Source organism: Rhinopithecus roxellana, chromosome 7, assembly GCF_007565055.1.
Source record: "Rhinopithecus roxellana isolate Shanxi Qingling chromosome 7, ASM756505v1, whole genome shotgun sequence".
NCBI lineage: Eukaryota > Metazoa > Chordata > Mammalia > Primates > Cercopithecidae > Rhinopithecus > Rhinopithecus roxellana.
The window spans coordinates 1,107,399-1,131,115 of NC_044555.1; the positions used below are offsets into that span (position 1 = coordinate 1,107,399).

At 41.8% G+C, this 23,717-nt stretch overlaps 1 protein-coding gene across 2 annotated transcripts; it reads right to left on the minus strand.

Annotated features, from left to right (window-relative positions):
- Window positions 1-11,480: 11,480 nt before the first annotated feature.
- On the minus strand, window positions 11,481-16,639 carry NR0B1 (nuclear receptor subfamily 0 group B member 1). Of its 2 annotated transcripts, none has more exons than XM_010358173.1 (2): window positions 15,242-16,639; window positions 11,481-11,836 (listed from the first exon to the last, which is right to left on the minus strand). In XM_010358173.1, the coding sequence occupies exons 1-2, from the start codon at window positions 16,407-16,409 to the stop codon at window positions 11,592-11,594; spliced, it is 1,413 nt and encodes a 470-aa protein (XP_010356475.1). In that variant the 5' UTR covers window positions 16,410-16,639; the 3' UTR covers window positions 11,481-11,591. The 2 variants fall into 2 exon arrangements, with proteins under 2 accessions (XP_010356475.1, XP_010356476.1); XM_010358174.2 differs by having other exon boundaries at window positions 11,481-12,874; window positions 15,242-16,418.
- Window positions 16,640-23,717: the final 7,078 nt, after the last annotated feature.

Genomic DNA, 23,717 nt, shown 5'->3' on the forward strand with positions numbered 1-23,717 from the left:
CTCCACCTAGATTTCAGAAGATGTATGGAAGTGCCTGGATTCCCAGACAGAAGTTTGCTACAGGGGCAGGGCTCTCATGGAGAACCTCTGCTAGGGCAATGAAGAAGGGAAATATGGGGTCGGAGCCCCCACACAGAGTCCCTACTGGAGTACCACCTAGTGGAGCTGTAAGAAGAAGGCCCCCATCCTCCAGACCCCAGAATGCTACATCCACCAACATATTGCACCTTGCACATGGAAAAACCTCAGACACTCAATGCCAGCCTGTGAAAGCAGCTGGAATAGAGGCTATACCCTGCAAATCACAGGGGCGGAGCTGCCCAAGACCATGGGAACCCACCTCTTGCATCAGTGTGACATGGATGTGAAACCTGGAGTAAAAGGAGATCACTTTAGAGATTTAAAATTTGACTGCCCAGTTGAAATTTGGACTTGCATGGGCCCTGTAGCCCCTTTGTTTTGGCCAATTTCTTCCATTTGGAGTGGTTGTATTTACCCTATGTCTGTACCCCCATTATATCTAGGAAATAACCCATTTGCTTTTGATTTTACAGGCTCATAAGCAGAAGGGATTTTCCTTGTCTCAGATGAGACTTTGGACTGTGGATTTTTGAGTTAATGCTGAAATGAGTTAAGACTTTGGGGGACTGTTGGGAAGGCATGATTGGTTTTAAAATGTGAAGACATGAGATTTGGCAGGGGCCAGGGGTGGAATGATATGGTTTTACTCTGTATCCCCACCCAAATTTCATCTTGAATTTTACTCCCATAATTTCCATATGTTGTGGGAGTGACCTGGTGGGAGATAATTGAATCATGGGGATGATTCTCCCATATTGTTCTCATGGTAGTGAACAGGTCTCATGAGATCTGATGGTTTTATCAAGGGTTTCCGCTTTTGTGTCTTCCTCACTCTCTCTCTACTTGCTGCCATCTATGTAGGATGTGACTTGCTCTTCCTTGCATCCACCATGTTTGTGAGGCGTACCCAGTCACATGGAAATGTAAGTCCAATTAAACTTCTTTATTTTGTAAATTGCCCCCCAACTCGGGTTTGTCTTTATCAACAGTGTGAAAATGGGCTAATACAACTTCATTAGCATTGTTCATAAGAAATTTTGGTGTATCTTATCTAGAATAAACTTGTCTATAATTGCTCACTGTATCTGCCAGGATTTAGTTAGAACACAGAAGTAACACTAGTAATTTGAATAGAGAAGATGAAGATAAAGAATTAATCACCAATAAACATACTTAAGTACTAAAAGGTGTAAAAGAAAACTCTAAGGGGTTCAGAGATAGCAGGTTTTAAAACAAACAGCCATAATATCTAGGCTGAAGAGAGCTGACAATGTAAGAACAATAACTTAGCAGAGGATCCCCTCAAGATTGAGGTTCAGATCTCTTTAAAGAGAGCAGAAACAGGCAGCTTCCAGGAGCAAAGACACTTGCCAGAGGGCACAGATCATAGCTGGTGGGACCGCAAGTAGTGAGAATATGATGTGAGAGTATGGCTGACTGGAGCTGGTTCATGAGGGCCAGTAGGCTCAGGTGCTGCTTTATAAGAAAAGAGAACAAAAACCTGAAGGGAAAGTGCTTTCCTGCTGCTATTGCCTTGCAGTTTCCCTCAAGCTCTTACTTTAGTTGAAGCATTATGCCAAATGGCAAAGCAGAAATGTTTACAGAGTGTGCCTCTGATATCACAAAGAAAGGCAAATAATAAAAGAAAGATATAGGGCTGAGAGTCAAGAAATAAGTAATTGACACACTCATATATATGATTAACCTATCTTAGGTGCTCAAGTTTTTTTTTTTTTTTTAATGTAATGGCCAATATATGTTTTCTTTCTTCCTCTAAATCAAGGCCAATGAACTTGCATGATCCTAAAAGCCCAGAAGATTACCCAAATGAGTAAAACAGTACAGATATAAGACAATAAGGAGTGGGATGAATCATGGTGAAGCAGAGAGAACAAGCCTGACTTCCTAAAAGTGATCCAATTCATAAATATACGTCTGTAGTCTGTATGGGGAGCCAGTTCACAACTGGTGCATGGAAACCCAATAGTACTGTGCTCATAATTATAAAACTAGATAATGAAGCTGTCTACAAGCCAGAGGATTTTATTTCGTTGTGTGGCTTTTGGGGGATTTTTGTTTTGTTTTGTTTTTGGTATGGCCAGTGAAATCTATCATTCTCAAGTTAGCTATGGAACCACAGATTAAATTACTCATCCAGTAGATTGGAAAGGATTTATCATTTATCCACTGTTTAAATGTCTCCTGTGAGTCTTCTGGATAAATAATTCATAGTATTTAACCAGATATATGTGCAGGTAGGTTTTTAGCTAATTGAAAGTAATCATTTTTAATTTTGTGTCGGAAACAAAAGAAGTAAAGGAAGCAAGGTTTCTTGTATTTTAATATTCTACATGTTATGCCTAATTTGAATTAGGATACATTTCCACATTGGCAATTCCCTTGTTTATGATTTAAAGAGCAATGACAATAGTAGTATCAGACTCTATTACAATTACTTTGTGGAGGTAAAAGAAGAAATAACCACTTAAAGCATTGTAATTACATCAATGTTATTAAATCCTCTACGTGTGTTTTTAAAGGTCAAAATTCGAACATTAATTACCTTCCTGCACTGAAGCATGAAATGGCTTCAAAGTCCTTAGCTAAACAAGGATTGTGACTAAATTAGTGAGGGTGAAAACTAGACCTGAGAGCAACTACGACAAGATTTGGCTGTAAACGACAGAAGTTATGTTATATAGAACCATATGTTTAGTATTCTCAAAAAGGACTTTATTTCATGTGACTTTATTTTTCTTTTGAATGAAGATAATTTGTTCATTATATAACTAAATGTATTTTACATTTTATATCTTATAAGATTGTTCATGTGTGTACAAAACTGAAACTCTCTTAGTAAAACCTTTGGTTCAAATTTCTGGTTTGGAAAATATCTTCATTGTAACTATATAATAGCAATACCACATTTGTCCACGGTTGAAAAACAAAAGTCGTCTTAGGTATCTAGGTTTCAAAATGAAGTACATTAGATGTATTCTATAAAGTGTCACAAATGTACTTACTCCTATTTAACTTTTGCAGTTCAGTTGGAACACAGAGTGGTATGGTAGGAACTCAGAGGCTCTTATCACACAAGACTACTTTCAAACTCTAGCCATGCCTTATGCTACTGATGGTAAATACACCCAATTGCTGAGCCTGGGATTTCTCATCTGGGAAGACAATATTTAACTTGTAGAGCTAAAGTGAAGATTAAAAGATACACTCCATGAAAACCACTCAAAACAGTGCTTGGTACAATAAGCATTAGCTTTTTAATTTGAAATACACCATGATTTTTTACTTGAATACACCATGGGATTTTAGATCTATGTATTAGGAGTAAAACAATGTAATAATGTAGACTATTTAGGTAAGTCAGACACTTTTATTTTATTTTATTTGAGACAGAGTCTTGCTCTGTCACCCAGGCTGGAGTACAGTGGCGTGATCTCAGCTCACTGCAACCTCCGCCTCCCAGGTTCAAGCGACTCTCCTGCCTCAGACTCCCGAGTAGCTGGGACTATGGTGATGGGGTTTCACCATGTTGGCCAGGCTGGTCTTGAACTCCTGACCTCAAGTGATCCGTCTGCCTCAGCCTCCCAAAGTGTTGGGATTAAGGAGTGAGCCACCACGCCTGGCCACTTATTTTATGTTACAACAAATTTGTTTCCTTTTCCATTTATTTCATCCCCCACCCTCTGCTAGTTGCTACCTTCCATTTTGTACTACTTACTTTTATATTTTGTTTTCTGTAGACCACCCTGCATCTTTTTCCAATCACTTCAAATATTCTTAAAATATCTGTGGGAACTTTTGTTCTTTGTATTAGTCTGTTTTCATATTGCAGTAAAGAGATACTTGAGACTGGGTAATTTATAAAGGAAAGAGGTTTAATTGACTCACAGTTCTGCATCCTGGGGGGTCCTCAGAAAACTTACTCTCATGGCGGAAGGGGAAGCAAACACGTCCTTCTTCACAAGGCAGCAGAAGATAGAGCTGCAGAGAAAGGGGGGAAGAGCCCCTTCTAAAATCATCGAATCTCATGAGAACTCACTCACAAGAACAGCATGGGCGGACCACCCCCTTGATTCAATCACCTCCCATGAGGTCCCTCCCCCAACACGTGAGGATTACAATTCTGGTTATAATTCAAGATGAGATTTGGGTGGGGACACAGAGCCAGACCACATAAGTCTTCCACTCCAAAATTGAACATATGTTTTCATAAGGAGGCTTCCTGACCTAAAAAACCAGGTTCATGGTTGGACATCACCGTTTATTCACACAAAAGTCCATGACTATGACTATAAGGGAAAAATCAAGTCTAATTCAGCACTACTGATCAGTAGGAAGTCTATATAACTAAATAGATAAACATATGGTCAACTCTCAGATATTATTACTTTAAAAGACTAACTGGTAGTGTCTTTCTGTCATACACGCAACTTATTGACTGATTGTGATAATGCCTAAGTGTACAATTTTAAAGAATGTTTAAATGGCTTCAGAGCACTATCTCACTCACCTTCATTGTAGTGGCTATATTTCACATACATCATCTAAGTGCAAGATGAAAATGAGTTAACATGAAAAGAAATTATAATGCTATGGGAGGCACCATCAACAAATGACAGAAAAAGGGCAGCAAAAGCGAGGCAACTGCAATCATCCAGACAGAATTTCTTTTTCTTTCTTTTTTTTTTGAAATGGAATCTTGCTCTGTCGCCCAGACTGAAGTGCAGTGGCGTGATCTCGGCTCACTGCAACTTCTACCTCCTGGATTCAAGTGATTCTCCTGCCTCAGCCTCCCTAGTAGCTGGGATTACAGGTGTCTGCCACCATGCCAGGCTAGTTTTTGTATTTTCAGTAGAGACGGGGTTTCACCATGTTAGTCAAGCTGGTCTCGAAATCCTGACCTCAGGTGATCCACCCTCCTCAGCCTCCCAAAGTGCTGGGATTACATGCGTGAGCCACTGCATCTGGCCCAGACAGAATTTCTAAGTAAGGGTTTAAGTTCTCATGGCTTCTCTCCGAAGATCTTCTTCTACCTATTATCAGGCCCTCTTACTTGCAACCCCACCACCATCATTCCACCAACCTCATACATCCGGATCAAAATTCCCTGACAAGGATAATCCAAAAGTTCTCTCCCCTCTCAGTAGAGACAAACTCCCATTTCCTCAGTTCATCTCTTCTTGGTGACCAGTATTATTTGAAAGGAAAGAAGGAAGAATATCTAATTTAGTAATTCTGACTAATGTGTGAACATTTCTGTTGGTACTAACAGTTTAAAAGAAGAATATTGTAGATCAAATTAACCTTTACAGATAGTATCAACACCTTTAAGAATTATACTACTGGGATCCCAGAACTGCCTGTCCTGTGCTGAATATAGACTTTCATCTATCACCTGATGAGAAAACATTTGGAGCTTTCTCATGATGTTGCTGCCTGCCAGCCAACAGTTGCATTTTCAAAGTTTTGCCATCCTAATTTGCCCATAGCACTGTTGGTAAAATATTTATAGTTTGTTGTACTTGTCTCTCATTATTTTATAAGAGAAAAATATACAGAAAAATGAAAGAGAAGAATGTGAGGGTCAAATTGAATACAATTAAGGCAAGGATTGACACCATCATGTATGCCAAAAAAATACCCTCATTGGACTTACATAACAATAACAGGTTCAACCATTTAGGAAAAGGATATTAATGAATGCACATTAGTAACTGCATGTTAAAATTAAGAGCCTGTTGCAAGTTTCTTCTAACGGCACAAAGAAAACAAGATGCCAATAGAGGTTTGAAATCACGATGCAAGAACCATCAAGTTTACATGATTCTTAATCCCTCATCAAGTTAATAAAATGATTCAAAGTTGAAACGGGAAAGGAATGTTTGAGAAAGCCATTTGTGTGCTAAGGGCACACAAGGTGGAGTGATGGAGGTACTTCTCCTTTGAACTGAACTCCACAGAAGGACTTTTAAAAGCTAATGTGTGTCCTCTGCAGTTTGGGGGACATAATGAGTTAGTGTCCAACTCTCACCTGGAAATCTAAAGGGCAATAAATAGGCTAGGCAGAACACAGAATGGGAGAACAAGAATATGTGGTGGGTTGAGCAGCCTACACTCAATACTTGGCAAAGCAAAAACAAGCACTTTTTTCAAGAAAGGGGAAGAGAGAGAGAGAGAAAGAGAGAGAGAGAGAGAGAGCACATTCATGCTGTCACAGGTTTATCTTACATCTTATCCAAAAGACTTGCCTAGAAAAGCTAAAAGACCCAGTAGAAAGGAGACAGAGAGAGAGACAGATGTCTGGGGACTGAGGAAGGAGATATAAAACTAGTGGTATAGAAGGAGTTTCTGGAGAGAGATCCCAAGAGATCTAGGGTGAAGGAGTGTAGAGGAAGATCTCCAAATTATCTCTGAAAGCACCCATGAGAAGAGACAACTTTAAACATTTGTCATGGCCAGACCAGAGAAAACTACAAGATCGGCATCAGTGAGGTAAGAACTCTTCTGCTCCCCTTGCCTCTTTCTCCTTGATACCTTCCAACCCTGTGGGTATCTGCAAATGTAAGTAACAAGATATGGAAGTAGGACTAGAAGTGCAAAGTGAGGAGAGATTAGAAGCCCCCTCTGTCCCACTGTAGGCAGTTAAAGTGGGAATGTCTCAGACTGGGAAAAATTTAGCTATTAACTTTCAGAGGAACTGAGTCAATAATCAACGAACCCCTGGCTTTGAGAAGCCTGTGGATAGAAATTAGGGGTTTCAAGAACTTGAATGGGAAAAAAATAGTTACACATATGTCTTCATGGGCTTCTAACTGAAATGTAGCCTCTCCTTTAATTATGAATGCAGGTAACACGACACAGTAATATTGGCAGTACCTGTGCAGAAAAGAGTTAACATAGTAGGTCTGAGACTGCTATCCTTAGGATGGCCTGCTCAGAAGGTTAGGTTTTGGCTGGCATCTGGGAACTTCAATTTTGAGAGTGTCCTCAACCTTCCCTAACTCATAGGGGCGACTCACTGTGCCTGGACAGTTTGTGCAAACAACATAGTTCACACCGAGCACCTACTTCCTTTTTGTGTGTTTGGAATTTTGGTACATGCTAGGTAGAGGGTACCTACGTGACCAGCTCTCTATAAAAGCCCTATGGGTGGAATCTATAAAGGGTTTCCCTGAGCAGAAATAATCACACACATGTTGCTGAGTTTTTATTGCTGGGAAAAGAGTATATCCTCTGTGACCCCTCATGGGAGGACGAGACTGTAAAGTGGCCTGCATATGGAGGCCTGTGTGTTTTCTCCCTATGACCCAGCCTTATACCCTTAGTATATCGCCATAATGTACAACTGTGAGTACAAATACCTGTGGAGTGCTGTGAGACGTTTTAGCAAATATCTGAATACGAGAGTGGTCTTGGGAACAACGACACGATGATGGCAGTGGTGAGATTTGCTAGAATGACCTCAATTCACTGAAATCTAGCTGCAGTATTATTTGGGGAAAAGAAAGAGAGAAGGGCAGGGAATTATGAAACCCTGGTACTTGGGTGGCTATGGAGTTAACCATAATATGAAACAGCAACTGAGCTGCTGTCTGTGATCAGAGGTAAAAAGTTACCTATTGAATTTGGAAATGGTAGATTCATCCCAGGAGAGCTGGCTCTCTGGATCCGCTAGGTGCTTTTGACCATACAGAGTTGGCTCTGCTGAAGTAAGTGGGGCGAGGTGGGATAGGAAATAGTAGCATAGCCTAGGTGATGATAGCTTTGTTTTTTTGTAGTCTCTTCCCCTCCCTAACACCCTCGCAGGAGGAAAAAGGGCCCAAACATTCTGTACAATGGGCTTTGGATGTGCCAAATATCATAAAATGTGGCTTGTAGTTGTTCTCTCCTCCAAGTAGAGAGAAAAAAAGAATTAAGTCTGTTTCTAGGGCTGGAGCAAGGATTTCGATAAAGCAGAGGAGAAAGAAAGAAAGAAAGAAAGAAAGAAAGAAAGAAAGAAAGAAAGAAAGAAAGAAAGAAAGAAAGAAAGAAAGAAAGAGAAAGAAAGAAAGAAGGAAAGAAGGAAGGAAGGAAGGAAGGAAAGAAAAGAGAGAAAGAAAAGAAAAGAAAGAAAGAGAAAGAAAGAGAGAGGGAGGGAGGGAGGGAAGGAAGGAAGAGAGAAAGGGAGGAAGGGAGAAAGGGAGAAAGGGAGGAAGGGAGGAAGAGAGGAAAGGAGGGAGAAAGGGAGCAAGGGAGGAAGGGAGGGAGGCAGGGAAGAAGGAAGGGAGGGAAACCCACTTAGCTATTTCTTCAGCCTAGCTGCTGCTTCTCCCCTCCCTTTCCCTTCCATCCCAGCTGGGTTCTCCTGGCAGCTGTGATGTGAACTCTGTAAATGGAAAATTTACTGCTAGGGATTTTAGTAAACTCATAATAAGAAAAACACAGGAATTTTAATTCACAGCTTTGCATTTGTGGCTATTGCATGTGGATGTCTGATGAAAATTGATGTGCAATGTTATGTGCTTATAATTTCATAAATGCTAGAAGGGTCATCTCAGTGAGGAAAAGCTGCAAAGGAAAAAAAAAGTGTTAATGAAACACAGCTCCCTTGCTTTTTTGCCACAGGTGGGCAGATTGGAATTTATACTCTTGGTATTGGAAACAAGGCTCAGTAACAGATAATTTATTTTATTTTATTTGCCATAATTATGCCTACTGGAGCCTCTGGAAAAGGGAACCAATCTCCAAATGAAGACACACTTTTGGGGTTTTCAAAGCAGGTTTCAGGGGTTAGGGAGTTGTGAGGTTTTGTTTGTTTTTGCCAATAAGCTCTTGTTAAATCAGATTTCTGACCCTTAGAGGCTGATGATTTTCTAGCCTGACATGCATATTTTTGCATGGGTCAGTTTGAACAATCTGACCTAACAGGGTAAAAAGTCCTTAGGAACAGCCTTGCCTGTTACTTGGACTTGAAACACAGGTATCTGGCCTACAGTGTCTTAGCTTTGCTGCTGCTGCTGAAGAAAAGCCTCTAGCTTTTTTGAATACTGAATTCACAGATCCTAATTCCCTGGACCTGACTGAAACCTGATACTGCCGGTTATTGCCTGTTTCAGTTTCAGCACTGAGCTGTGCTGAACTGAAAGTCCACACAAGCTCAATGAACAGAGCTCAAGTCTCTGGAACTGCCACAAATTTAAGACATCCCTGCGGGGTCACAGCTATAAAACATCATGGATGCTAGCTGACCATCTGGGTCACCTGCAGATGCCCTAGAGAAAAAGGCTTGTTCTCTGATGGGACCATTAGAAATGGAGCTGCTGATGAACTCGATATTTCTGATATGGGATACAAGAGCCTGATTGCATTCCTAACTTGTGATTCTAGCCGAAGGCTGCAATTTAGGAAAGGGCACACCACGGGGTATGTGACCCCTCTGCCCACCCCTGATAGATCAGACTCTCAGGGATGTCTCATGGCTGTTGACTTATGTTCCACTTTCCAGGTTAGTTGCAGTTTGCAACAATGGACTGATAGCCTGCCTTTACTTCCCTTGCCTTTCTCCTGTTGTACACACCTTAGTAAGGCAGTTTGATCATCCAATGCAGCGTCCTCAGAAAAGGATTGATTTTTGCTAGGTGTTCACTAAATAAATGATCATGGAAAAAGGCATGGGGGGTGGTATGTAAACCCATTTTGAAAAAATAATGAAAATCAGAATTTTGCCCTGACCGCTTGCTGAACATGATGTGTCTTTCTGGTTAAGCTGTATTAAAACATTACTCTGTGAAAATGCTTCCGTCCCCCTTACACACAATCCTTCCAGAAGGTGTGGGTGAAAAAAGAAGTGATTAGGAAAATTTGTAAAGCTGGGATTATTGAATGGGACACATTGATTTTGTAACAGTCGAGAAAAACAACCCTGACACCTGGGAAGGCTCAGGCGAGGAGGTAGGGCATTAATGATTTTTGCTTTCTGGAACTGCTTCTGGAACCTTTCCCCTCTTTTCGAAGAAAACTCTTGTGCTGCTTTTGCAAGTGCTGCAGGCGCTTTGGACTCAGACCAAGGGCTGAGCCTAGATGGCACGGGACAGCGTGACTATGAGCTGGCAGCAGAGGGCCAGCTTCCACTGCATGTCCCCGCAGAACATGTCCAGATGCCATCTACACTCACCAGGCAGATGAAGTAGTGTCAGTGACAGAACTATTTGAGACTGACAGCCCCAGGCAGCCCCTCTAAAACTGGGGGCTGAACTCACTTTCACTGGACTCAATACCTTGGGGCAGGAGGCATCTCGGTGGGAGGCCACACTGGGGGCTGCCTGACCGATGCATATCCTGCTGGGGTGCCCTAAGATTTTTAACTCTTTGTTTCCAGGGGACCACATGAGCCCTCAGGGATTACATGTGCGTGTGTGTGTGTGTGTGCTGTGACTATCATGATGCTTTCTTCAGCCCTACTGCGTTCCTCTGAGAGCCTGATTTTGAGAAAATGTCCATAGGATTCAACAGACTGCCAAAGGGGTCTGCACAAAAGGAAGTTTAAGACTTCCTGCAATGGGTTATTACCCTAGACTAGATATACTCATTAATAACAGGCAATTTATTGCCCATAAACAAATAGACATATAGTAGCCTAAATTTTATCTGGAGACAAAGAAAAACTAGTTCTATGGATGATAACTAAAGGGGCAGCAGGAGTCAACAATAAAGTTGCTTTATGATTTCAGGCCATGCGTGTTCAATATACCAGTTACAAACATAATGTATCTAAAAGATGAAGCATAATTAGTGGTTTTATAATGATGTTGAGCTTTCTGGAACTATAACCTCTCGTTATAGAATGTATGTTCCTTGTGGAACTTTAAATCCATAACTGTGCACAAAAAAGATACCCCAAAAAGCAGAAAATCTCTTTCACTTCCGCGTGTCTTTATAATTACAGATTGCTTCTTGACTCCAGTTGGATGCAAACGCAGTCTCCCATACAGCTGATGGAAGTGGAAATGAAGATAGAGCAAAGTGACCTGCCACTGATGCTGGCACATAATTACATTCAATGTCATGATGTTACTTTCAAAGATACTTTTTGCTTATGTTGGCTAGGTTTTAATAGTTTTTGAAGCCTTACTTAAACCCTGCTGAAACCCTTTTCAATCAAGTTAATGGTTAAGACCTTAAAATTTATTATAACAATATGTACAAATTTGATTTGAGCAGGTTCCCTGAAATTGCTACACTTGTGAAAATAGCTTATTATAGTAGTACCCTGCTATTTTTAAAAAAAATGTACAGAGATATGTTACCTGTTGGCAAATGTCTTCTTTAACTATGGAACAGAGAAATTTATAACTGTCTGGAATAAAAGTATTTATTTAATTGAATACAAAATACTCTGCATGTAAAAATAATAAGAAAGTTTATTTTAAAATATTTTACACTCTTTTGTCCACAGCTCTTTATTCTTCCCTCATGGTGAACTGCACTACTGCATTTGTGTGGCCCACAGGCCTTTACAACTTTGTACAAAGCATTTCCAGCATCATATCATCCATGCTGACTGTGCCAATGATGGGTCTGAAGAACAGTTCAGCAATGACGTTGGCATTGATGAATCTCAGCAGGAAAAGGGTACTATTCAGTTCGATGAATCTGTCATGGGGCCCTTGGTGCGTCATCCTGGCGTGTTCACTGAGTATCTGCTGAGTTCCCCACTGGAGTCCCTGAATGTACTTCACACACTGCAGGCCCGGCACGTCTGGAGGGAGAAAAATCTCTTTGTTATAAAACAGCTCACCACAGAGTCCTTAGATAGCTTTTTAAAAATACCCATTTCTGTTTCGTCCCAATTAAAAAAAGACCCCAAGCTTCCTGGTTAAAAGGGTAAAATGTCAAACCAGTCTAAGTTTTCAGAAGCAACATGTCCAAGAATGAAACATCATGTGATCATTCTTACTTAATATTCACTATATTTGTATGCACATGTTTGCAAATACACTGGCCATGAGCCAACAAATGCACACAATTTAATATGACAGTGGAATATAGTTTAATGAATCATCACTCCAGTTCACTTTCTATGCAAATATGAAGAAGTTCATGATATTTCAAGAGGTGGGCACTTTACCTATGAGAAACAAGCCATGAGAAACAAGAAGCTTTGCCAGATGACAAATGCTTTTACCATTCTTCTTTGAACTTCCCACCATTATACTGATCGTTCAGCCAGTGGTGGTAAACTTCACAGCCACAAACTTTGACACACAGTTTCATTTTACCTATTTGCCTGCAGGCCAATATTAGTCTAGAGGCCCGAATAATTTGAAAGCTAACAATAGCCACTTAGCTCATTGTACCATGATTTCTGTATCGGGGAAGGTTTTGAAAAAAATAAAAGAATGACTCTTATGAGTATTCGAAAAGGGTCTTTTCAAAAATATCAAAGTAAGAAGTTTTTGAACATTCTTATAGTCATTAAAAGTTTAAAAAGTAAACATGAAAACATCATGAATTGCACCATGATTCAAAAATAACTTTTGTAATAGAAAACACATGACCTTTTGCAGTATAGTGTGATACCTAAGTAAAAGTGAATGAAATACAATGCAGGAAAGTTTAAGAGCATGTAAGTTTTTATAAGGAAAGTAATAAGAGGAGGCTGCTTTTGAAGGTCCTTTGATCTTCCATGATAATAATATCATTGCAAAGTTCTTTAACTTGTATTCAGGTAATTAGTAGTTGACCACTTGGTTTAAATGATGCTAATGATGATTGTAATTATTTTCCTTCCCTTTTCCTAAAAAATTCAATGGAAAAGTATTTTAAAAGCACCATGCCAATCATCACAGAGCAGCAGAACCGGTGTTCTTTAAAAAAAATATTAATGGTAATAGGCGAGAGGCACTCCTATTACAGGCAAATATCAAATCTCATAAATAAAGTAAGAACAAAATTAAAGCAAGAATTTTAATCCATATTCCAATTCTGATTACCCTAGTTCACACATTATCATCCCCTACTACCTACCACTTGAGATCCAGGCTTAAGACCCAATTTCGTTTTGTTTGAATTCCGTCGATGAAAGTAGGAAGAGGCTTGCATGAAACTCCACCAGAAATCTGAAGCTTCTCTAGGTCTAGATTCATGACTTGTGGAAACTTCATCTTGTGAATGCCACATTACTTCTCTGTGTTCACAATACACCCCTTTACCTTCTCCCCACCCAAGTGGTTCCCCCCAACACAGACACACACAAACTGGCCTTCAAAATAAGGTCAGGGAAGAGAAAATGCAAATGGACTCCACAGTTTTATATCTCCTTAAGTTTGAACCCATATATATATAATATATTTAAATTTATTATATGGGATACACAAAAGACAAACAGCAAAGAGAGGACACACTCTTAATAGGCATTACCTTTCTTCCCAATATAGGTACATTTGTGTTTCAAACACACTTAGCTGGTTAAACTTATACTGAGAAAGGATTAGGAAAAGTCAATCAAGAATAAGGAAGAAGAGTGTGTGTGTGTGTGTGTGTGTGTGTGTGTGTGTTAAAAGTATATAAAACAGGATCAAGGGAAAGAGGGAAACTGTTGATACTGAAACTAATGGAATGTAAATTTCTGGAAGCTGAGCCCCTTTCACCTTTATATCCCAACAGGACAAGGAACGTAGTGGATGATTAATAATACTAGCTGAAGGAATAAGAAGACTGTTTTCCAAATTATCTTGAGAATCATCTGCGACCCTTATTATGAATGCAGATTTGCAGACACTGGGCTAGAGCTACTGAATCAGAATCTATAAGGCAGGAGCCTAGAAAGACTTTTATCTACTCCCTCCCACCCCCAACCACACACACACAAGTACTTCTTATGCACAGGCAAGTTTGGAAAACAATGGTATAAGCAAAAAGGTAACATATAATAGACACTGGGGTGAGCTGAGGTCTCTATGTCATGAAACATGAGGTTTGAACGAATTATTATCCCACCAAATACTGATCTATGCATTCTCAAAAATGCTAGGCAGGGGGCCAGGACATAATCAGAGATTCCAGGACCAGGGAAAAAAGATACAAAAGGAGCATTATAAAAACTATCCCAACTCAAGTTGCCTGGAAAATTTTTTTCCACTTCAATCATTTCAAAAGAACGCTGGTTGAAGATGATTCTAGTAGTGAGAAACACCTGAGACAAGGTGCCTGGCTGTCCAGGGAGATGTTCCCCCAGTCATTTGGTTGCACCCTGTGGGACAGTATGTCCTGCACCCAACAGACAACCTGAAAGTTTGGTGCAGCTGACATCCCACAGGGCCCAGAAGATAGAACCCTCAGGTGCCACAACACACCAGCCATTTACTTTGGAGTAAGGTCACCTGGGACCTTGGGACACATCCCCCTACTCAGTAAAATGCGGTGGGGGAAGGTTACAGAGCAAAGGGGGTTGATTAGGAGGTCTCTAAAGTCTCTTTGAATTCTAAAATACAGTGTTCCTGCTCTCAGTCCCTAAAGTGTCTTTTTTTTTTTTCTTATCCCTTTGCCAACCTGATATTCTTCACAGAGATTTGGAGGAAGGGATAGTCCAGATGCTTAGGACCATACAAATAACCATTCAGAGGCAGGCCCATGAAACACTACATCCAGTGTACTGGCTGACAGTGTCCCTAGGGAATAGTCTCTCTATGGGACCCTTTAACAAATGTTTCCTTTTTTGCTAGCCTTAATAGATCTCCTCCCCCCAAAAAAGGTTCTAGTAAATTTCAGAATGGGTTTTCAGAAATCGATGTCGCAGAATCTTCAGTAAGCAAAAACTTTTTTTAGAAAAAGATACGCTCTGGACTTCAAAGAAAGCTAAAGAAAGAATAACCATTTCCCATGAAGGCACAAACTTTTCTGTAGTACGAAATGTGTAAAGAGCTAAGTACAAACCTAAACAAACTCCACTCCTCTTGGCTGAGTTTCTGACAGCAGGCCACCCAGGAGAAGTGGTTCCTGGAGCCCCCCACCCCAACTCTGCTGAGTTAGTCATGATTTCTTCACCTTTGTCCCGACACTCTCCTGATCACTGAAAACTCCTTACTGCCCGCGCCCCTAGATAGGCACTGCCCGATGCTTTTGTGAGCTGGGAAAAGCCGGCGCCCAAGGCCAGTACCCTTACCCGGGTTAAAGAGCACGGTCCCCTTGAGGTAGGCGTACTCCTTGGTACTGATGTTCAGACTCCAGCACTTGGAAAGAAAGCACTTGATGGCTTGGACCTGGGAGGCGGAGGGCACCTTCCTGGCCTCCGCCGGCGGTGCCAAATGGGGCTGCAGCGTGGACACGGGCAGTGGCTCGTCGCCCCCGGTCTCCCGCCGCCTGGTGGTGAGGATCTTCTGCAGCATGCTGGGCTCCGAGACTTCTACAGTCTCGAACTGCAAGCGGTCCTGGGCCAGCTCAAGCATGAGCAGGGACGCCCAGCAGTTGCGCACCAGCACCAGCTGCTGGTCCAGAGGCAGCACCTGGAAGCAGGGCAAGTACTTGACGAAGCGCAGTGTCTTCAACAGGCCCGCTGAGGCTGCCTCGCAGACCACCTGTGGACTCTTGAGCGCCACTGGCCGCAGCGCACCAGAGGAGGTGTCCCACCAGGGGGCCCTCGGCCGCTCCTCCGGAGCCGCCTGCACTTGATTTGTGCTCGTGGGCATGCAGTAGAGGGTGCTGCCCTGCTGCGGGTGGTCTTCACCGCAAAAGCAGCAGCGGTACAGAAGCCCCATGGCCCGCCCGCCTGGTAGCGCCTCTCTACCCCCTGGCCTCTGCGCGAAGTAGGAGCGGTCCCACCACTGGCCCACTGGCCGTGCCTCGGGCGCTGCCGGAGCCACGTGCGTTTGCTTTGCGCTAGTGAGCAAGCTGTAGAGGATGCTGCCCTGCCGCGGGTGGTCTTCACCACAAAAGCAGCAGCGGTACAGGAGTGCCACGGGCCGCCCACCCGGAAGCCCCGCTCTGCCCACCCCGGGATCAGAGCCGCACGAACAGCCCCAGCACGGACCCAGCGTCGCCTCAGGCGCCTTCGGTGCCGCGTACGTTTGCTTTGCGCTCGTGAGCATGCTGTAGAGGATGCTGCCCTGCCGTGGGTGGTCTTTACCGCAAAAGCAGCAGCGGTACAGGAGCGACACGTTCCGCCCGCCAAGCAGCCCCTCTCTGCCCACCCCGGGCTCATCGCCGCACGAACAGCCCCAGCACTGATCCACCAGCCGCGTCTCTGGAGCCTCAGGAGCCGCGCGCGTTTGCTTCGCGCTCATAAGCATGTTGTAGAGGATGCTGCCCTGCCACTGGTGGTTCTCGCCCGCCATGGCCCGCGGCTCCCGCAGCCCCGTTCTGCCCAGTGGCTGCCTCCTGGGACCTATTTATACCTAGCGCGCACGCAGGCGCGTCGGCCGCCTCGGTCTGGGCAAGGGCGCGGAGGCGGGCAGTGGGGGCGCGGTGCTCCGCGCCGGTGTATTCGCCCATGACCTCGGTGATTCGAAGGGGCGGGTGTTCTTTAAAAGCTGAAAATGGAAGAGGAACAGCAGCGTGGGAGCTCCTGTACACTTCCCTCCTTCCTCTCATTACCCCTTTCCCTGTCTCTCAGGAAGACTGGAGGAGAGCGAGCGCCTGGATGCTGTTGCAACTCTTTCCATTGAACCCTCGCATCTAATTTGTTCCCTTTATTGGGAGGGTAGGGGAAAAGAGGAAACATCTACTTCTATGCTCTTTGTAAACTTTCATTAAATTATCACAGTTTGTGAGACTCATATTTGTATATGGATAGGGAGGTCTCATTTTCTGAGATCTTGAAAAATACAGAACATAGACAAACATCATATGGGAACTTGGTGGAAATGCCCAATGTCAGGCTCCAACCAGACTTTCTAACTCTGAATCTGCATTTTAACGGCGTCCCCAGGGATTCACATGCACCTTGACGTTTGAAAAGCATTGGTCTAAATATACTATCATAAGCGCTCAGTTTAATTCCATCAGTATTTATAAGCGCCCACTATGTCCTGGATGCTGTGTTAAGAGAGCTGGGGGCAGCGAGCAGGATGTAAAAGTGCCTAAAACTTAGGAATATAATAATCACGAGGGGATAATATTGTTACAGTGAGAATCGTTTTCATTTTAGTACATGTTTTTTTTTTCTTTTAACTTTCAGGTTCAGGAGTATATGCGAGGGTTGCTATATAAGTCAATTGCTTGTCGTGGGGGTTTGGTGTACAGATTATTTCGTCACCCAGGTAATATAGTATCCAACAGGTATTTTTTCTCATTCTCTCCCTCTTCCCACCCTCCACCTTCAAGTAGGTTCCAGTGTCTGTTGTTCCCCTCCTAGTGTCCATGTGATCTCTTTATTTAGCTCCCACTTACAAGTGAGAACATGTGATAATTTGGTTTTCTGTTTCCGCGTTACTTCGCTAAGGATAATGGCCGCCAGCTCTCATTCTTTTTCATGGCTGCAGCGAGAAATTTTGATCCTGGTAAAAGTATTCCACTGGTAAGTGTGTAATTAGCATTTCTTTCCCCACCCTTCCTAAGTGAATCATGATAAATACAAGCATCAGGAAGCCTGGATCCATTGGTCTTCACTTGCCACACAGCTGTGAAGACATGGGGCAGGGAAGGGTATTGGTATATACCAGCTGGTGTAGAATCATTTTTACTTTTTCCCTCCCTCCCATCCTCCCTCTTTCTGTTTTTGCTTCCTTCCTTCCTTCCTTCCTTCCTTCCTTCCTTCCTTCCTTCCTTCCTTCCTTCCTTCCTTCCTTCCTCCCTCTCTCACTACTTCTCTCTCTCTCTTTCTTTCTCTTTTTCTTCTTCTCCAGGACCTGGAATTCTCAGCATAAGAGGAAAACCTAGGAGACCCCCATTTTGCTTGCAGCGTGAAATTTTATTCTGCCTGTGAGAGGCCCTAAATAGCACAGTGGTTAAATCCCTGGAACTAGCACTAGATCGCCTCAGTTTTAATCCTCGCCCTGCCACTTTGTAGCATCGTAACCTTGGGCAATGTATTAGTTTCCTTGTTGCTGCTTTGCTTACCACAAATGTAGTGGCTTAAGTCAACACAAACGACACAGATTTTTTATGTCATAATTCTGGAAGCCAGAAGTCTGAAATCAGTTTCACTGAGCTAAAATCAGGGTGACATTTCTTCTGGAAGCTGTAGGAGAGAATCTATTTCCTTGCTTATTCTAGCTTCTTGAAACTGCCTAAGCTCCTTAACATCTGATCACTTAACTCTGGCCTCTGCTTCCATCCCCTTCTCTGATTCTTATAAGAATCTTTGTGATTATAATGGACCCACTCAGATAATCCAAGATAGTATCTCTATCCAAAAATTCTTAACTTGATCACATATGCAAAGGCCTTTTCATTCCATAAGTTAACAAATGCACAGGTTCTAAGGGTTAGGGCATGGACATCTTTGGACATTATTGAGCCTATCACAGGAAAGTTACTTAAACTGTTTGTGCCTCAGTTTCTTCATTTGTCAAATATGCACAACAGTGTCTGTGAGGTAATCTTTATACATGAGTTAATTTGTGTAAAGTGTTTATAATAATGTTTGTTACATGGTAAGTGGTGGATGTATCAACCATTTTAGGACAACGTGGAATAACTTCAGGGTTAGGAGGTGTTCCTGTCCCAGCACTGCCACAGTTCTGTCTCTCCTAGGGAAGCCACACACACACAGTTTCCACCCAGAAGATTTTATCCTACTTTTTTTGCATGTCCACATTTCTTGGCCCAGACTCTAAATACTGGATGGGTCACCTGGTTCACACAATATTATGTATTGGCAATGTTGTTTCATGGGCTATTTCACTATTTGTCGTTTACAGTATTCAAGCTACTGTTTGGGGTATCGTCATTACTGCTTCAGCAGTATTGTGGCAGTCTTCACTCGTTAGACAGCCTCAACCCTCAAGTGCCACTCAGGTACTGAGATCAGTGGCTTAATGAACCCACCAACCAGACTAGCTGAAAAACCCAGCTGACCTTAGTCCCTTCCTTATGTTGCCAGAGCTAGTCACGATTTCATTTTCTTCCCAACACCTGATGTGATGTATTTAGTTGTTCGATGCTTACTGATTGTGTCTCCTCCACTAATATAAAAGTCCTCTGAGGGCAAGGAATCTGTCACTCTGTATGGTATCCCAGTAATTAGAATGATTTCTGACACATAGTAGGTGCTCAAAAAATATATTTGTTGGCAAACTGTACCTTGAGAGAGAGAGAAGGCTATGGCTGCTACTGTCAACGTGCAGGCCAAGCACTCCTACCCAGCTATCGCTGCACTGACCCTGGAAGGAGGACAATGTAGTAGGCCTTGTTAGACTCAGCATTTTCTGGAGGCCTGTTTTGCTACTCAGAGTGCTACAAGGACTGTGGTAAAGTAACAGGAAAAGTGGGTTAACAGTCAAAAGACCTGGCCTTGAATTTGGGTTCTTCCACTCTAACAGAATAACATTAAACAAGTCATTTAACTTCACCCTTCTCATTTCTGGAGTGGGGACAAAATTCTATGAACCAATATTAATATGTACACTCTGTTCTAAGTCTGTAAGAAAGTTATTTTGCTTTCTTAACATGGTTGTTTTCAGAAATGTTTGCTGACTCTTCCGTTACATTGGGATATAAATAAACAAGTTTACGCTCATTTACTTTCTAATGATTTAACTTTGAGCAAAGTATTTAACATTATCTTAGCCTTTTCATCTAGGAAATAAGCAGTGCTATAAACTAGCTTTAATACATGCACCTTGGTCCCGTATCTTTCTAAATTTGTTTCACCTCATCAACTAGATTTTTTTTTTAATTCTAGAAACTTAAATCCATTTTCTGTGAGCAATCATTCCCACCTCACACATATCTGACGCCTTTGAATTTTAGGCATTGTCTGAGGTTGAAACTTAAGTGCAGTGCTGAGAACCATGAATTTGTAATATATTAGTTCTAGTTTCTCTTCTTTCTCATGGGCTGAGTCTTCCGATTTTCTTCCTCGTGTTTTCCTTCAAGTTGCGATCTTCTATTCGCCACTCTGAAGGACCTTCTAGGTTCTCTGGATTGACTTTTTCTAAGAAGAGATTGCCTGCTTGTCCTTCACAAGTATTCATCCTTGAAAACATCACGAGAAAACTGACTTCATCTTTCCACTTTCCATTTGTTTCCCCTGAACAAATAGCTCCTGAAAAACAAAATCGTCCAAACACACCAGAGCAGAGATTTGCACAGATTAATGCCAGCCTGCTGGTTGCTACAGGATTAGTAAAGACATAACCTTCTAAGGCAGGCACAACCTTTTTCATTTGATTTGTTCCATGTCCTCAGACCACTATGACACCTAGACAAAAGGACACTTATCAACTGCACCTGTCATGTGCTGAGTTTGTCCACAACTGCAATTTGGATATTTACACTGACTCATTGTGCGATGACCTTGGCCAGTTGGACACCTGTTCTGCGGAATCCATTATCTGCTCCAACTCAGGGTGGGAGTAAAGCTGCTCTGCCTGCCTGAATGCAACCTTCAACTTCAAAGTAATGCAGTTTTTACTAAAGGATGTAGGAGTGAAGTACAGGTGGGGATAAAGCTGGGTAAAATTGTAAAATTGACCTTTTCAAGCTGCTCTTGACCTGGGAAGCCATGGCGATCTGAAACATGATATGAATTTTTAACCTAGGCTTAAAAGAGCTACAATGCCTTCTAATTCAGTTCCTTCAGTAACAAGTGACAGGGAGTAACAATAGTGTTTTCCTTGTTTTTCAAAGTAAATATCAGGTAAACACTATTGTTGATAAATACTAGCTGATAAAACCAAGTGATCGCCTTTTACCTTTCCCTTTCTAAGACTTTAGAATGTCTAAAGCTATATTTATGAAAGAATTAATAGGCTTCTGGTGATTCATGAAACCCCTAAAGAAGATCAAATCATTATTCTTTATTTCTTTCGATGTACTACAATGAAGTTAATCAGCTGCATTAAGGGTCACAGAGTTGCTGATCTGGAATTGTGACTCTAATAGTTACTCTAATCCTGAAATGTTCGAAAATAAACTTTCTAAATCAGTCAAACAACCACTTTGTTCAAGGAAAAATTTAAGTCCATTTGTTTTTCTGAGTCTACCAATTCTAAATCTACCTCAATACCAGATGTTGATGATACTATCTAATTAATAAATTTAACTGATTGGCAGGTTTAAAAATTATGGCCCCATTGATTTGATTGGTCAGTTTGAAAAGCATTTCTCTATTGGTGCACATAACTTGTTCCCCAATGACAATGGTAGTTTTAGTTAGAAACTCCCTGCTTTGGGTCTGGAATTGTTCTAATATCGTCCTCCTAAAAATTACCTTCTTTTCTCCTCCAACTTTTCTTAGCAACTTACACCTCATAATCCTTTTTTTTTTTTTTTTTTTTTTTCTTGAGACGGAGTTTCACTCTATCACCCAGGCTGGAGTGCAGCGGTGCAAATGCAATCTCAGTTCACTGCAAACTCTGCCCCCTGGGTTCAAGTGATTCTCCGGCCTCAGCCTCCCGAGTAGCTGAGATTACAGGTGCCTGACACCATGCCCAGTTAATTTTTGTGTTTTTAGTAGAGATGGGGTTTCACCATGTTGACCAGGCTGGTCTTGAACTCCTGACCTCAAGTTATCCGCCTCCCTCGGCCTCCCAAAGTGCTGAGATTACAGGCATGAGCCACCATGGCCAGCAACTCCTCACAGTCCTTATATGTAGAGTTCATTGTACATTACCTGGCATATCGAAGGTGCTCAACAAACACCTGCTGAGTGAAACAGTGAGTGAAAAGTTTCTTCTACATCTGTGTATCTTTTAACTTCACGAGATTGCTCAGCCTTCACTCCTTTCCCTGATTGTGTGGTTTTTTTTACTAATTTTGCCAGTCCTGGTGGCTAGACTTAAGGTCCCATCTGCCAAATTATCTGTCTTAACCACTCTGACTTCTATTAGGTTGGGGCAAAAGTAATTGCAGTTTTTGCCATTACCTTTAGTTGCAAAAGCCGCAATTACTTTTGCACCAATGTAATAGTTTGACAGTCTCTAAAATGAGAGTAAATTTTTTTATGTTTATTTCACAAAGTTGCCAAATGTATGAAATAATTATATATATTTTAAGTACCTCACAACTGTGAGTTATTAGAGCTGATTGACAAATTCTTCTTTTTTTCTTTTTTAAATTGATATGTAATATTTATACATATTTGTGGGGTACATGTGATGTTTTGTTCCTTGCACAGAGTGTCTAATGATCAAATCAGGGTACTCAGGGTATCCATCACCTCAAGTATTTTTCATTTCTATGTGTTGGGAACATCTCAATTCCTCTCTCCTAGCTGTTTTGAAATATACAGTACACTTTCGTTAACTCTAGTCACCCTACTCTGCTATTGAACACTAGAATTTGTTCCTTCTACCTAACTGTATGTTTTTACCTATTAATCTCTCTTCATTGCCTCCTCCCTGCCCAACCTTTCTAGCTTCTGGTACCTATCATTCTACTCTTTACCTCCATAAGATCTCAATTTCTTAAGTTGACGGCATCAGACTTCATGAAGTAAAATACTTCTCAATTCACTCAAATTTGTGCGTTTGAAATTCTCTATACATATACAAGCCCGGTGCGTTTGAAATAAGGGATCACCACAGTCAATAAACTGTCAATAAGACATTCAAGTCTGGAGTTAAATGCATTAACATTAGTAGTGTCATAAGCCTAATTGCTTTCTCTGAGCCCACAATGACAAGTGTATGAAGAAAAAAAAAATGTGAATGGATGTAGGTGAATTTATTTGCAGCAAAGCGAAACACTGGTGATGAAGAAAATCAGAACCTTTGTTTCCAAACTGATGTTTTTACCATGTTCAGTATGGCTGGGTAAATGAAAAGAAGCTGGCTTTGTTCTCTGAAGCAGGGAATGAGACAAGGACTGTGTATGCTTCCTTGAGAGATGATTCCAGGAAGCAGTGGTGAGTGCAGGAAAGTGAAATTGGGAAGCAGGAAAAGCCAGTATTGAGGTACATTACTATCCTCACTGCTCTGAGCAACAGGGGTAATTCCACCAGGACCTCCAAGGAAACATACAGAATGCCAACCAGAATTGTCTGCCCTAAGGAGGTGGTAACAGCGTTTATCCATTAGTTTCCATCCTCCAAGATTGAAGGTTGCCACCAAGTCTCCACTGGTATCCTAGTGTTGCAAAGTATAGTGACATGAAAAAAAGTCCCAGCCCGCATGGAACTGTCTACCCACCTATACTTGGAATCAGAGGTATGGACAAAAAAGATACAAGGCAGAAAATCAGAGCTATCTAAAAGCTCATGGCCAATCATCCTTGATTCACTGCCACGAGACGAATCCCACTTGATATGGAGACTGGTTGAGGTGATGCAGTAACAACCCCAGGATATCTCCGCTGAGCTTGTTCATCTTTGAAAGGCATGTTACCATATGGTCCAAGTTGTTCAATTCTTTAGATAAGCAAGGCCTGAATGAGGGAAGCAGGAAAGAACATTCCCCCAGCACTGGATAATAATTTATCCTGACTGAGCTTTTATTCAACAGTGTTACCAACTACTCTTTCATAGATAGTGAAAAAAAGAA

Excerpts from the sequence above, each read along its gene's own strand:
- NR0B1 (XM_010358173.1), bottom strand. The coding sequence starts at position 16,409 with ATGGCGGGCGAGAACCACCAGTGGCAGGGCAGCATCCTCTACAACATG. Across the intron at positions 11,837-15,241 it reads GACCGTGCTCTTTAACCCGG|ACGTGCCGGGCCTGCAGTGT; the intron begins GTAAGGGTACTG and ends TTCTCCCTCCAG.